The sequence below is a fragment of the Rosa chinensis genome, chromosome 1 (assembly GCF_002994745.2).
Source record: "Rosa chinensis cultivar Old Blush chromosome 1, RchiOBHm-V2, whole genome shotgun sequence".
Classification (NCBI taxonomy): Eukaryota; Viridiplantae; Streptophyta; class Magnoliopsida; order Rosales; family Rosaceae; genus Rosa; species Rosa chinensis.
In genome coordinates this window covers 61783583-61798790 of record NC_037088.1, presented here as the reverse complement: position 1 = coordinate 61798790, position 15208 = coordinate 61783583, and the positions used below count along the sequence as shown (strand labels likewise).

The 15208-nt window shown below is 37.5% G+C and overlaps 1 protein-coding gene across 2 annotated transcripts; it reads left to right on the top strand.

Annotated features, from left to right (window-relative positions):
• The first annotated feature begins 113 nt into the window (after positions 1 to 113).
• LOC112173539 (WD repeat-containing protein WRAP73) lies at positions 114 to 4336 on the top strand. 2 transcript variants are annotated; one of them, XM_024311186.2, is made up of 6 exons: positions 114 to 441; positions 1594 to 2082; positions 2199 to 2420; positions 2512 to 2584; positions 2715 to 2822; positions 3647 to 4336. In XM_024311186.2, the coding sequence occupies exons 1-6, from the start codon at positions 325 to 327 to the stop codon at positions 4015 to 4017; spliced, it is 1380 nt and encodes a 459-aa protein (XP_024166954.1). In that variant the 5' UTR covers positions 114 to 324; the 3' UTR covers positions 4018 to 4336. The 2 variants fall into 2 exon arrangements, with proteins under 2 accessions (XP_024166954.1, XP_024166945.1); XM_024311177.2 differs by having other exon boundaries at positions 2712 to 2822.
• The last annotated feature ends 10872 nt before the right edge of the window (positions 4337 to 15208 follow it).

The window sequence follows — 15208 nt, the reverse complement described above, 5'->3', positions numbered from 1 at the left end:
CCCGAAGTTAAAAGGAAAAGCGGCAAAAGCTGTACGAGTCCAAAGTAGGCCAACATGGGCCGGGTCGGGCTGTTTCCTCAATTCAAAATTATCCCAAACATTTTCAAACTTCACTCACTCATCAAAGTCACTCTTTCTTCATCTTCTTCATAGATCTCAAAACACTCTCCAGTAACAGTAGCACAACTCCCCCCTCCACTTCCTCCGACGACTTGCCGTTGCTTCAGTACAAGTAACGACCGGGAACCTGCGACGGTTCCGACAGCTACAGCTCCGGCGTCGAATCAATGATTGTGAAAACTGCGTCGTTTCAGTAATTTGTGAATGGAGTTCACGGAGGCTTACAAGCAGACCGGTCCTTGCTGCTTCTCGCCCAATGCTCGCTACATTGCCGTCGCCGTCGATTACCGCCTCGTGATTCGCGACACTCTCTCCTTCAAGGTACTTCCCTCTCCTAATTCTCTCCTTTTGCTAAACGCTGCGTTTGGTTGCCCAGAAATGCAAAGAAATGAAGCTTGAAATGTTCCAACTGGTGAAATTTTCACTCTATTTAACTACCTTTGTTCATGGCAACCAAATGGTGGTGTAGATTGAGCTGAATTTCTGTAGATCTCCGCGTCTGTATTTAGATTCGGATAAAGAAAATGTAGTTTCGTAGCTTTTATCTGCTGTTGTCAGTGTGCTGAAGAATTAGAATACGTGCAAGCTTGGATGTTTCCATGGGGATTGGAGAATCGAAGCTTGTTTCGTGTTAATTAGCTATCAAGTTAGTTAGGTAAGAGTTTAAATAGGATTAGTTGGAATTTGGTTTAAGGTTGGTTGAGGTTGTGCAGAAATTGGGTGATTTGTTTAACTGAAGGTCAATAAATGGATGGGACTCCATTTTTCAGGAAGTGTTTCAGCAAAGCCGTGATAAGGATGTTATATGGAAATGGAATTAGAAAAGACAAAAGCAGAAATGGATTGATTCTGCATTTTGACTCGTATGTGGCTTTAATTACCAAAATGGACTTTTGTGGGCTTTGGAGTTGTCGATTTTGGCAGCTTTGCATTGACAAGCCTGTTTAATAAGGAGAGGTGCTATTGTTCATAGAGCAAATTGAAACTAAGTTAATGTGATGTGCTTTACTTGAGGCACTGACAAGTATATATAGAGGATAGTTGTCTTAATGCTCTTTAAACCTAATGTGTTTATATAGAACTGTAGTTTTCAATGTGGTCATTTATCTCTGCTCATTAAGATGAGCTCTCCAATGAACTATACATTCATGCATCGCTGACATGACAGATATTCAAGTTAGACGAAATGCTCCATTCTGATGTGTTTACTCTTATATTGCAAAACAAAATGCATGTTGAGGGGGTGCATGAGCGGTTATAAGGTCTGGCTTCGTGGATATAGAATTATACACTCTAAAATTGGAACATCAGTAGTGATAAAGCAATGCTATAAACAGTTATATTCACACTTTCTATATATAGGTCATGGCATGTTTTACATTTATTTACTGTTTTGCTACTTTTGTCTGACTCAATAAGTGAATTGGTAAACTTAACCTTGTCTATTTGGGAGCTAAGTAATCTCATATGCAGGTTGTGCAGTTGTTCTCATGCTTGGACAAGATAAGCTACATTGAATGGGCTCTTGATTCTGAGTACATTCTTTGTGGTCTATATAAAAGACCAATGATACAGGCATGGTCGCTGGCACAACCTGAATGGACATGCAAGATAGATGAAGGTCCTGCTGGCATTGCTTATGCTAGGTGGAGCCCAGATAGCCGTCACATACTTACCACATCAGACTTCCAACTGCGTTTAACAGTTTGGTCTCTCTTAAACACAGCATGTGTACATGTGCAATGGCCTAAGCATCTTTCGAAGGGGGTTTCTTTCACCAAAGATGGGAAATTTGCTGCAATTTGCACGAGGCGCGATTGCAAGGATTATATTAATCTTCTGTCTTGTCAAACTTGGGAAATAATGGGTGTATTTGCTGTTGACACAGTGGACTTGGCTGATACTGAATGGTCACCTGATGACAGTGCAATAGTGATATGGGATTCTTCTCTCGAATATAAGGTGTGAGCTTCATTTTTAAATTGCTTTGTTAAGGAAAAGAACTATGTAGTAATTTTGCCATCTAAGGTTTTTTTTAGTTTAAAAAATTAAAATATATCATGGTGTTGTTGATACAGGTTCTGATATACTCCCCAGATGGGAGGTGCCTATTTAAGTATCAAGCATATGAAAGTGGATTGGGGGTAAAAAGTGTTTCATGGTCTCCCTGTGGCCAGTTTCTAGCAGTGGGTAGTTATGATCAGATGTTGCGGGTCTTGAATCACCTGACATGGAAGACTTTTGCAGAATTTATGCATCTATCTACTGTTCGCGCTCCCTGTTGTGCTGCTGTCTTCAAGGTAATTGTTTGTTAATGCTTTACATCACCAGACATCATGTTTTTTTCGAATTGTTAGATAGTTTCTCACCTTGAAATTCCTGTAATGCCAGGAAGTAGATGAGCCACTGCTACTCAATATGTCAGAGTTATGCTTAACTGATGATTTTGCACCTGAAAATAATGGTAAACATGATACTTGGTGCATTTCTCAGAAAAGATTGCCATTATTTTGAACTTATAAAGGATTTATCTCATTGGATAACTTGACTTTTCATTTTCTCCGATATTAATTTACTTTTCTCTTTTCTAGAAGATGCTTCAGAAGGACACGTCAGAGTTAGGTACGAGGTAACAGAAGTGCCCATCACTTTGCCTTTTCAGAAGCCTCCTGGTGACAAACCTAACCCAAAACAAGGAATTGGTAAGCCCTTACTCCCTCTTGTCCAGCACTGATGCAAATAAACACAAATGTATATTAGACCCCAGTCAATGCAATAACTCAAATATGGAGATAGCTCTAAGAATGTTATATAGTGTACCTAACTAACTATCCATGGAACACTGCAACTGAAAGCCTTTAACTAAAACTGAGTCGTGAGCCGTCTATGTTCTAGCGAGTCTTCGTTAGCAGAGAAGAGGTGCACTTAGAAACTGAGTGATCATAAACACATGAGCCAAATCATCAGATAACATTCTTTGTCCATGACGAGGCCATCAAATGGCTGAGCCCGTTCAAACTTTAGATAATTTTAGCACATTGAGGAACTTCGAGGTGGTCACATACTTATGGATTCTTAATGGTCATTCTAGAGTTCGATATCAGTAAAATATATGAATGGAATACTGATAATACCATAAATCTACAAATACCTCATTTTTGCGATGTGAGCTACTGAGCCAACATTCATGGACTTTGAGTAAACACATGTTATCTGAAGGTCTATGCACGATATGAATTATCAATATGAATACATAAGTGGGTTGGTTGTGGTAGATGATCTTGATGCAGGAAGTAATACTATCAGCCCATTAAGTAAGAAGCTTTATTCTTGTTGAATGGGTTAGTTCCTTGTTGAGTTGTTCTAATATATTATGTAAGCAGAACTGCAAAGTTCAAATTCATTTTCAGTGCATTGATTTTTGGTTTTGTTTGAATAATGATCTTGTCCATTAGGTGCTACAAATCTCTCCATATAGATTCCTTATGAGCATATGGCTAAAACTAACAATGAGGTTTTGCTGTAGGTCTACTGGCATGGAGCAACGATAGCCAATATATTTGTACTCGCAATGACAGCATGCCATGTATTCTCTGGATATGGGACATCCGCCATCTTGAACTAGCAGCTATCTTGGTGCAGAAAGATCCTATCCGAGCAGCAGTTTGGGACCCTACGTGTACACGTCTTGTTGTTTGCACCGGAAGTTCTCATCTGTACATGTGGACTCCTGGAGGTGCTTATTGTGTGAGTATCCCACTACCACAGTTCAGCATACTTGATCTGAAATGGAATTCAGATGGAAGCTGTCTTTTCCTGAAGGACAAAGAGTCATTTTGCTGCGCTGCTGTTGCCGTGCTTCCAGAGGAATCAAGTGACTATAGCTCCGATGATTGAGGCAGATTTCTTTTCGATAGATTAGACCATCATTGTCCGCAATTATGTGAAGTAACGTGTGTAATTATGCATTTTAACAAGCTCTCTGTGTCTCTGTAATTTTGTCCATCTAGCTGGGTGTTCCATTTGCTGTAGTGGCCTTTCTCTATCATATGTTTTTCCTTTTGAGAACCCCATTGATATGATTAGTGGATAGTTGTAGTGGACACGAAAGATGTGAATTTGCATTAGTAGTGCATTAGTGCGCCTTAAAATGGACTTGTCTCCTACACCAACAATTTCTTGGCCCTTTTTTTTTTATGTATTATTTTTTCATGTATTATTTTTTCATAGGTAATTTGCTAATAACTGTGTGTATAGCCCATCATGAAGTGAACTAAACCAAAATTTTCCTCTTATTTCTTCTAGGCAATTCATGTCTTCATATTGTGCTGTATGTCCTCTAATGATGGACTTATTGAGATGAGTCCATTCACATAGGCCAATGTATTTGGTGTAACATTAATAATGACGATAGATCCATATAGATAGAGGTCACTATTATATGCTACATGTTACAACGGTAACCTACCTAAATGTCCATTTGTCGTTGTCCTACTTGGAGGAGGATAAGTAATATGCGGTCCTAATTGAAATATCACGTTCATACATATATATATATATATATATATATATAGAAGGCCCTTCCACTAAGGGATTCTTTTTTTTAGTCTTTTCTAGGGATAGGGCATTAGACCAACTTTTTGATCATATTTCGTCATCTCAACTGTTTAATTTTTAGGTCCTAATGTGTAAATTATTTCTGTAAATTTTCAGCCAAATTGATTATAGTTAAGGCATTCAAAATGGCGATTTAAGATTATAAGTATGAACGGTTCAAATTTGATAGATTTAGTTCGTCTGTTAATTTAATCTAAAAAAATTTCAGAGGTGATCTATACATTAGGACCTAAAAATTGAATGGTTGAGATGCAAAGATATGATCGAAAAGTTGGTCTAATGTCTTATCCCTAGAAAATACCAAAAAAATGGATTTCTTACTAGAAGGGCCCTGTACACACACACTTTCAGAAAATGTTTCTTTTTATTTTTCATTTTATTCAAAGGACAATTGTTTTTCAAACAAGCTAGTTTGTCAGACCAAAAAAAAAAACAAGCTAGTTTTCCAAATCGGGGCATCTGTTGACAATTAGAGGGATCTCGTTTGCTCGTGTTAGCAGACTTTGACTTCAACTAACTGGGTGTTCCAACAGGAAACAGTTGTGATAACCATTTAAAATGAGGAATGATATTTAGATAATACTCAAGGAAAACTGGGTGTTTCAACAGCAACTGGTTATGATAACCATTTAAAATGAGGAATATCAGTATTTAAATGATACTCAGGGAAATGGTCGAGGCGGCTAGGTTTCCTGGCGGCGGCTCTGTATGCTCACCCAAGAAGGGGGTCTCTTCACCTCCCTCTCGGTTGTTCCTTAGTAACGGCGGGTGTGCTCGACGATGCCTGTATTCTGTAGGCTTCGGCCTTATTTTCTTTGCTGCGTTCGTGATTTGCTTTCGCGGCAATGGTGGTGCAGCTGATAAGGAGGCGATCTGGGGTTATCCTGACAGGTCTCAATGGATGGGTTTTGCAAAGGCCAACGCTAGTGTGATTGGGTTGCTGAATGGATGACAGATCCAGATCAAAGTGCTTTGGGGATGATGGAGACAAGGTCTGGCATCGGTGTATGCTCAGATTGCGGCAAAGATCGTTGGCATAATTGGGGTGATCTCAGACTCATAGGGATCTGCTCGCCGTCGAAGCTGTGATAGGAGCATTTTAATGTGATATTTTAATAGTTAATTCCTCACATTTTGCTTAGTTAATTCCTTAACGAATTGATTTTTAACTCAATTTCTATTTTCTTAGGTACATTGGAGTAAATGATGGTGAAATGAGCATTATGTCCACACTTACCTACAAATGGTGGAGATAAAATTGAAGTAAATGAGTAGGAAATCCATCATCATCATCACCCAAAAATATTCCATGTTTTAGGGTGTAATCATCATGTTTTCTCCATCATTTCTCACACTAATCCACCATCATCATCACCCAAAAACATTCAATGTTTTAGGGTGTAATCATCATGTTTTCTCCATCATTTCTCACACTAATCCACCATCATCATCACCCAAAAACATTCCATGTTTTAGGGTGTAATCATCATTTCTCTTTCTTTTCCATATTCTACAAATCACTTTCATACTCCACTTTCATTATTTTTCTTCCACTCATCATTTCACTCTTCTTTTTCTTCCCTATATAAACACCTTCTCCTCTCATTCTAACACACATTCCTTCATCCATTCCATCTTCTTTGTCTCTCCATTTCCTTTCCATTTTTCTCTTCATACTCTAGTTTTAAGTTTCTGCATTTTTAAGCAAAGAGAAGAAGAGAAGAAGAAGCCATGAAGCCTCCTAGCCGTCATCATCCACCTTGTGCCGTGATAGTGAAGTCTTGCTTTAAAGATTCAAGATCAACGTCTCAAGCTCTTCATCATCCACTCCCTTCATGGTGTAATTCTATCTTTTTCCTTGTAATTTCTTTTGGTTTTCTTTGTTTAGATTTGTAGAACTATGAATTCTAGTTAACAAATAATGTTAAGGGCAAAGTTTAAAGCCCGTTTATATGTTTTGAGATAAAGTTGTGATTTCTATATGTTGATTTTTATGTTGCTTATGTGGGTTTGTTTAATTAAATTTGCATGATAGAAAACTTTTGTATTTTAATCTTATGTGGTTGCAAACACTTAGGGTTTTGATATAATTGGTGCTAGGTTTAAGAACATGAAATCGACTTTTCGTTTTGTGTAAACTTGAATCAAAGTAGTAAAGGTTTTGTGCAAAGACCGAATTTAATTAACGAGGATTGCAATTAGGTGGACTTTTCCATACTAAGTTGTACACTTGAGTTGATAGCCTTTCTCTATGTCTAATGCGTTGAACATGACATGATTGACTAGCTTTCTAGGGCTTGATTGCATGTTTGATAGGATTAATCTAGGTGCTTTCGCTTAGGTTAATTAGCATTGAAAAGTAAAATATGGGAAATCATTTGCTTTCGAATGTTTCACATGATCAACTCCTCTCTCATGACATTTAAAATCAACTATAGGAATTGTAATTGGATTTCTTACATATGGATGTGGTTTTGATCTTTGTTCCTTGCGATCCACCCTTGTATATATGTTTTTACATTTTCTTTATTTTATTTATCTTAATTTTCAATTCTATAATTCTTAAACCCCCCTCCCTTATTTGTGTTTACTTGTATATATTTATTCTTTATTTTATTTTTGTAAATAATACTTTATTATTTTAATTATTTATTTGTTTATACAATTGTATATATTTATATTCTTTATTTTATTTTTGTAAATAATACTTTTCTTTATTTGTTTCACAATTACAAGTGTACCCTCAATCCCCGGATAGAACGATCCCTATTTGCTTATACTACTAACGATATTTCAGGGTTAAATTGTGCGCTTCCCAAAAGCGACATCAATTTTTGGCGCCGTTGCCGGGGATTGAAAAATCATTTGTCATATTGTGAATATTTGTTTTGTTTATATGTGTGTTCAAAAAAAAAAAAAAAATTTGACGTTTGTTTGTTTGTTGTTTGAAAGTTTTTGTACATAATGTGTCTAACCTTACTAAACAAAAGAAATGTAAAGCATTAATTATAAATATCGTTAAATTCTTGATTATTATAAGTGTGTAAAATCGTATGAGTAGATAAGGGCCCTTTTGTTAATATTGGCCTTAACCCTTCATTAGTGCCTTTCTGAGGTCTTATGAGGTTGAGGGCGGCTTTTATTAACATTTGGAGAACTGTCTAACACATGAGTTATTTCCAAGCTGAGTAAGGGGCATATAGATGGTGTCTTAGGTTGAGACCCTGGGTGATGGGTTCAAATTGGATCTCAGAGATACTATAGACCGTGCGTAAACCACAATGTGGGAGTAGCCGATAGGGGCCTAAACCTCAATGAGGGAGTAGCCTCCGTAGTGTCACCGAAATGAGTCCTCCCTCTCACTTACCTCTTAATCTGGCCATCTAGCCTTCTGAAACAAAGGAAAGCTACTTATGTCTAGGCGACTATCCCTAGATCGTATCTCACCAATAGTAGTGGTTTCTATTGGGCTCGACTTACAACTTGTAATCAATTAAGATATTAACTTTATTTGTAAAGATAATAATACACTTGAACATAACCTCCACATGTAAATTGTGTTGTTTTGTACATTTTATACTTGTATAAATTTCTTACGTGGTTCATTTGTGAAGATTGTGCATATTTTTGTAATATATACTTCTCTTTATACTTGTTTAAATTGTGATAAATCATTAATTTGTTTTTCTTTTATTGTATAGTCACTAACTTTATTTAGTGTAGGTACCGTCTGGCTGCAAGACGTAAAATACAAGCGCTACTTGGGAGGCAACCCAATTCAGAATATAATCAGATTTGCTTTCTCTTTCCCTATTTCTTTTTATTTTTCATTTTTTCTCTATTGTTTTTATTTTAGGATTTGTTTTCGTAAATGTCTTCTATCTATGCTTACTTATTTCATTGCATGCTTTTAATTGATTACATTGAAGATAATGCAATATTTAAGTGTGGGGGAAGAGATTTATATTTTTATCTTTCATTTTGAGTCCTATATATATATATATTTGTCTTTTATTTTTGAGTCCTTTATATATATAAAAAAATATATATATATATATATAAATTTGCATTCATTCAGTCTTATTAAATTCAGCTATTTACAAAAAAAAAAAAAAAAAAAAAAAAATTAAAAAAAAAAAATATATATATATATATATATATATATATAATAATAATAATAATACTAAGCCATGTCTGCATCTCTGTAGGAGTTGAGACTGAGCTCAAGGGAAATGTGAGAGCCACCGCCATAACCGCCACCTCCCTCGGAAGTAGTCTTCATGTTGCCCAAGATGTCCTCACCATGCATGGGGAATAGTGGAAGGGTTTCAATCTCCTGGTGATATTCTCCTCGTTGTTCCATGATCGATCCATCAGCACCATAGCCGACACGTGACCCAAAGTTTAGATCAATGGATCTGTCAGTGGATCTGTCATTACTAGTAGAACCAGTGGAACCAAAATTGAGATCGAGAGATCCACCAACCGGAACGTTCCGAAATTCCTTCAACTTCTGCCTCTCACGAGCCTTGAGGTTCTGGAACCAAAAGAAGACGTTTTTGTCCTCGATCTGCCCATACTGTTTCAGATGAAGGCAGATCTCTTGAATCTGCTCTGGAGTTGGGTACTTAAAACCCTTATCATAGTAAAGGCCCTTGAGGATTCTTAGTTGAGGCGGTGTGGGAGCCCACCGGTTACTACTCCCGGCTGCTTGGATGCTTCCTCCCTCCTCGGTTGGTTGCTGGGCTTGTAATTCCATTTGTTGCTGGGTTTGTAAATCCATTAGTTGCAGAGTTCGTGGTTCCATGTTGATGAAGAAAGGATTGGAGTTTCGAAAGAAAGGCTGAAGGGTTGAGAGAGAAAGGATGGAACTCGGAAGAATTTTCTTTTGGAGTGAATAGTCGCTCCCTCAGAATGCACCTAATTATAGAACGAGTGAGCAGATCTCCACCGTTGGATGGACGACCTCTGAGATTAAATCTACGCGTTGGATTAAAGTCACCCGCAAACACGGAAAAGTTGTTGCCGCGTGGAAGACACGTGGGGGAACCAAACGAATCTCGAGGAGCTGTGACAGACAAGCTACAGCCGAAAGCAGGTTTAATTGCCGTGAATCAAGGAAAAGAAGGACGCGTGGGGGAGTCAAACGAATCTCGAGGAGCTATAGCCGAAAGCATGCCATAAATCCAGGAAAAGGAAGGAATATTTACACGTGGGGGAGTTTCTTGGGCCGTGAACTATCATAACTCTTCTCCTTCCCGGAGAAGCTTTGTTAAAACCGTGTGCCTTTTCAAATTCCTTCTACTTCCTCATGGCTCGAACTAAGGTTACCCCTCGCAGGGGCGTCAATCAACGCCGTGTTCTCTCTTTGGAAGAAGAAGGTCGTCAAGCGGCCACTAGAGCTGGGCTTACTCGTCCATGGGACCATCGTCCTATTCGTGAGCGTACCTGCAGTCCCCCTCCTCTGCCTCGTCGCTCTCCCAGACTGCATCCCGGAGAGTCTTCTTCCTCACCAGCTGCTCGTGCTCCTCGGCCTATGGCCACCCTGGAAAGCTTGTCGGATTTGATTGATGATTTGCGTTCCTCTCTCCGCGATGGTATTATGGTGACAGATTGGAGAGTCAATTGCATGATCGATTACATCTCTGAGATGAACTGCTCTTTGATCCGCTGTCACACTGCAATAAACAAGCTTGCTCAGGAAGTCAATAACTTGCAAAGTTATCCTCCTGGGTTTCCCCGCAAGGACGCTACTGCATCACACCATGAGGACCCTCCTCAGGAAGCTGAAACCAGCAAGAGGGCTGCCACTCGCCCGCATACCGCTCCTCCAAAGGAGTAAATGGAGATACAAGTCTAGGCTGAAAGACTTTAAACATTAAGCGCTGCATGGGAGGCAACCCATTTCAACCGTATCTGTGGAGGAGCCATCAAACGCAGATTTGCTTTCTTGAACTCTTCCTTCTATTTTATTTTCATGAATTTTAAGTTGTTTTAAGTTTCGTTGTGTTAACTTTCTCTTCTATGCTTGATTTATGCTTTGCATGATTTATATTTGTTTATACATTGAGGACAATGCATGAATTAATTATGGGGGAAGGATTATTGCTTTATTGTGTTTTTAGTAGTTAGTATATATAAAAAAAAATGAAAAATAGTTGATGTTGGATTGTGTTTTTAGTTGATGTTGTGATACACTAAGGTATATTGGATTAAACATAGTCTTGAAAAAGGGTAGCTGTTTCAGTCCCATTGCACATCGAGACTCCCTGTTCCCGTACCTAAGTGTTGAAATTGAATTAAATTGTAAAAAAAAAAAAAAAAAAAAAAAAAGTTGGTTTTAGAGTGTTTTTGTTTGTTTGAGTCTTAGGATGCTCCTAACGTCTAGGATGAACATGTCTCCGAATTCATGGCTGAAGGTTTTCACAATCAAAATAGGACTTAATTGAATTCTGTGGTTAATCGACATTGTGATGCTTGTATGAAGATTTGAGATAGGATTGTAACTTGGTTCATTAAGCATGCTAGGATTAAGTCTGATTCATTTGACCCAAGTGAGCTGTTGAGCTAAAATACTTTCTTTTTGAGTGCTTACTGATAATTTCAGAATTTCATGGCTGTATTTGCAAAACCTCATCATTCTTTGGAAATCCAATGATCATGTGCCATAGATTTTAATGGACTAGAGAGTACTAGAACTCGGCTGTTGTGACTGTCAAAACTTGTATGCCATAATATGCACTGATCCTGGATAGGATAGAAGGCATTAGGGTAACCACCATAGCCAAACAAGCATGTGTCCCCAATTGTGCCCGTCGTGGGACTCCTTAGAATGAACCCCTTTGAGCCTACGTTGAAAACCTTTGTTTCATCACCCTCACTACCCTACCATGAGCTTAGTACAGGATATCTCTACCCTTGTCTTAAGGACTTAGTAGAGCATGACATAGTATGTAGGGGTGACGATGAAAGACAAGTGTGGGGTGGGGAAAATCCAAGAAAAAAAAAGAAGAAAAAAAAAATTTTGCCTTGAAAAGAAAAAGCGGCAAAAGAAAAGAAAAATTGAAATGAAAACTCTTGGGAAATTGTTGAAGTGTGGTTTTGGACTTTCAAATTTGTAGAAGGCTCAAAGTTGAAAAATTAAGCCTTTGTCCATTCCCATGTTTGTTAGAGTGAAACTGGGCCCAAAACAATGATAATTGGCCCATAAAAATGGTGACATAAGGTGGTCCATATATGCTCTGCTAGGTCCTTAGGATTTTTTGTATCCTTAATCTTCATTTCGAAAACCCTAGCTTAGCCCCATTACAACCTGTTTTAAGTGCTGACTTGATCCTTGAGATGGGCAGTCTTTGGTTAGTGGAGTCAGTTACGCAGTCGAGCTTATGGTTTAGGTCCATTTGTGCACTTAGTCATTTCATGAGGTCTTTAAAAATTCTTCACAAAATGTCTTTATTGATGAAATATGCAAGCTGTTTGTTGCCTTACAATTTGTTCTCTTGCATATACTTGAGTGTGAAGCTTTTAAGCATAGCCATTTCTGAGAGAAAAATCGAGAGTATGCCCTGTGAGTTTGGATTGGACTTGTTCGAAACATGCTATCATTCACTGTATAACTTAAGTTCTCCATATCTTGCTTAGTCATATGAATGTCACAGGTTTATTAACCATGGAATTATCTTTGTGATTTTGATTAAGTGTTTAACGTGAAAGCCATGAGTTTGGAGTCTCTGAGACAACAGTTAGGAGCAATAGAGTCATTTACTTGCTTTTTGTCAAGTCTTTGTTTTGTTTTGGATTTTTTTTGTTTTGTTTTGCTATGGGACTAGCAAAAGCTAAGTGTGGGGGAATTTGATAGGAGCATTTTAATGTGATATTTTAATAGTTAATTCCTCACATTTTGCTTAGTTAATTCCTTAACGAATTGATTTTTAACTCAATTTCTATTTTCTTAGGTACATTGGAGTAAATGATGGTGAAATGAGCATTATGTCCACACTTACCTACAAATGGTGGAGATAAAATTGAAGTAAATGAGTAGGAAATCCATCATCATCATCACCCAAAAATATTCCATGTTTTAGGGTGTAATCATCATGTTTTCTCCATCATTTCTCACACTAATCCACCATCATCATCACCCAAAAACATTCAATGTTTTAGGGTGTAATCATCATGTTTTCTCCATCATTTCTCACACTAATCCACCATCATCATCACCCAAAAACATTCCATGTTTTAGGGTGTAATCATCATTTCTCTTTCTTTTCCATATTCTACAAATCACTTTCATACTCCACTTTCATTATTTTTCTTCCACTCATCATTTCACTCTTCTTTTTCTTCCCTATATAAACACCTTCTCCTCTCATTCTAACACACATTCCTTCATCCATTCCATCTTCTTTGTCTCTCCATTTCCTTTCCATTTTTCTCTTCATACTCTAGTTTTAAGTTTCTGCATTTTTAAGCAAAGAGAAGAAGAGAAGAAGAAGCCATGAAGCCTCCTAGCCGTCATCATCCACCTTGTGCCGTGATAGTGAAGTCTTGCTTTAAAGATTCAAGATCAACGTCTCAAGCTCTTCATCATCCACTCCCTTCATGGTGTAATTCTATCTTTTTCCTTGTAATTTCTTTTGGTTTTCTTTGTTTAGATTTGTAGAACTATGAATTCTAGTTAACAAATAATGTTAAGGGCAAAGTTTAAAGCCCGTTTATATGTTTTGAGATAAAGTTGTGATTTCTATATGTTGATTTTTATGTTGCTTATGTGGGTTTGTTTAATTAAATTTGCATGATAGAAAACTTTTGTATTTTAATCTTATGTGGTTGCAAACACTTAGGGTTTTGATATAATTGGTGCTAGGTTTAAGAACATGAAATCGACTTTTCGTTTTGTGTAAACTTGAATCAAAGTAGTAAAGGTTTTGTGCAAAGACCGAATTTAATTAACGAGGATTGCAATTAGGTGGACTTTTCCATACTAAGTTGTACACTTGAGTTGATAGCCTTTCTCTATGTCTAATGCGTTGAACATGACATGATTGACTAGCTTTCTAGAGCTTGATTGCATGTTTGATAGGATTAATCTAGGTGCTTTCGCTTAGGTTAATTAGCATTGAAAAGTAAAATATGGGAAATCATTTGCTTTCGAATGTTTCACATGATCAACTCCTCTCTCATGACATTTAAAATCAACTATAGGAATTGTAATTGGATTTCTTACATATGGATGTGGTTTTGATCTTTGTTCCTTGCGATCCACCCTTGTATATATGTTTTTACATTTTCTTTATTTTATTTATCTTAATTTTCAATTCTATAATTCTTAAACCCCCCCTCCCTTATTTGTGTTTACTTGTATATATTTATTCTTTATTTTATTTTTGTAAATAATACTTTATTATTTTAATTATTTATTTGTTTATACAATTGTATATATTTATATTCTTTATTTTATTTTTGTAAATAATACTTTTCTTTATTTGTTTCACAATTACAAGTGTACCCTCAATCCCCGGATAGAACGATCCCTATTTGCTTATACTACTAACGATATTTCAGGGTTAAATTGTGCGCTTCCCAAAAGCGACATCAAGCTGTTTGGCCACGAATCGGGTCCGCGTGCTACCAGTGGTGGTGGATGCACGGGCGTGGGTCTCCGGCCAATGGTGCATCGTGGCGGTGGCATGGCTGTCTTCTCACTTGGTGTATGTCTTAGGTGGGTTGATTGGGACTGGTATTGGGATGTTCTCATCTCCGGTGCCGGAATTTGGAGAACAGTGGTGAAGGCTTTCCAAAGTAGTGGTTGAGCAGTCGGTGTCCTCCGGCGGGTGGTGTTTGGTGGCGGCGGCAGGGCTGCTTTCTCACTTAGGGTTTGTCCTAGGTGGTTGGGTTGGGCCTGGAATTTGATTATTAGGGTGCCAATTTGGGCCCTGGTAGTTACCCTAGTTTTATTTGTTATTTTAATTTTGATCCTTTATCTTTTTGTTCTAAAAGATAATGGGTCTGTTTGTTTCTTGCTTTGAGTGGGAAAGATCACAAATAAAAGAGATACCCGTTGAGCCCCTATATTGGAGGCGTTATTTTTATTCCTTGGGCTTCTACTTTTCTTTGTTTGGGCTTAATCCTAGAAGGTGGGTGTGCTAGGAGACTACTAGTTTAGCTTTACTCTATTTAGGGGTGGCTTTGTAGTAGTTTCTAAGGAACTGTTCTTTCTGTCGCCCCCATAGGGGGGGATCGTTTTTGTACTGTTTGCTTAGCTGCATAATGGGTGACCTCTTCGACTAAAAAAAAAAAATGGTCGAGGCAATCGGATAATTAGGATAATCCAACCGTCTTCATTTTGTGTTTTATTAGAAATTTCAAAAATATATCACTTTCTTTAGTAATATACACAATTATTTCTTTAAAGTGACCGTGAAAAAACAAGTGCATTTAATAGTTGAAGATAAATGTGGCAAAACAAATT

What these genes read in the sequence shown, in the direction of transcription:
- LOC112173539 (XM_024311177.2), top strand. Translation starts at nt 325, where the DNA reads ATGGAGTTCACGGAGGCTTACAAGCAGACCGGTCCTTGCTGCTTCTCG. An exon ending in GTTGTGCTGCTGTCTTCAAG is followed by an intron (nt 2,421 to 2,511) that starts GTAATTGTTTGT and finishes CTGTAATGCCAG; the next exon opens with GAAGTAGATGAGCCACTGCT. An exon ending in TTTTGCACCTGAAAATAATG is followed by an intron (nt 2,585 to 2,711) that starts GTAAACATGATA and finishes TCTCTTTTCTAG; the next exon opens with AAGATGCTTCAGAAGGACAC.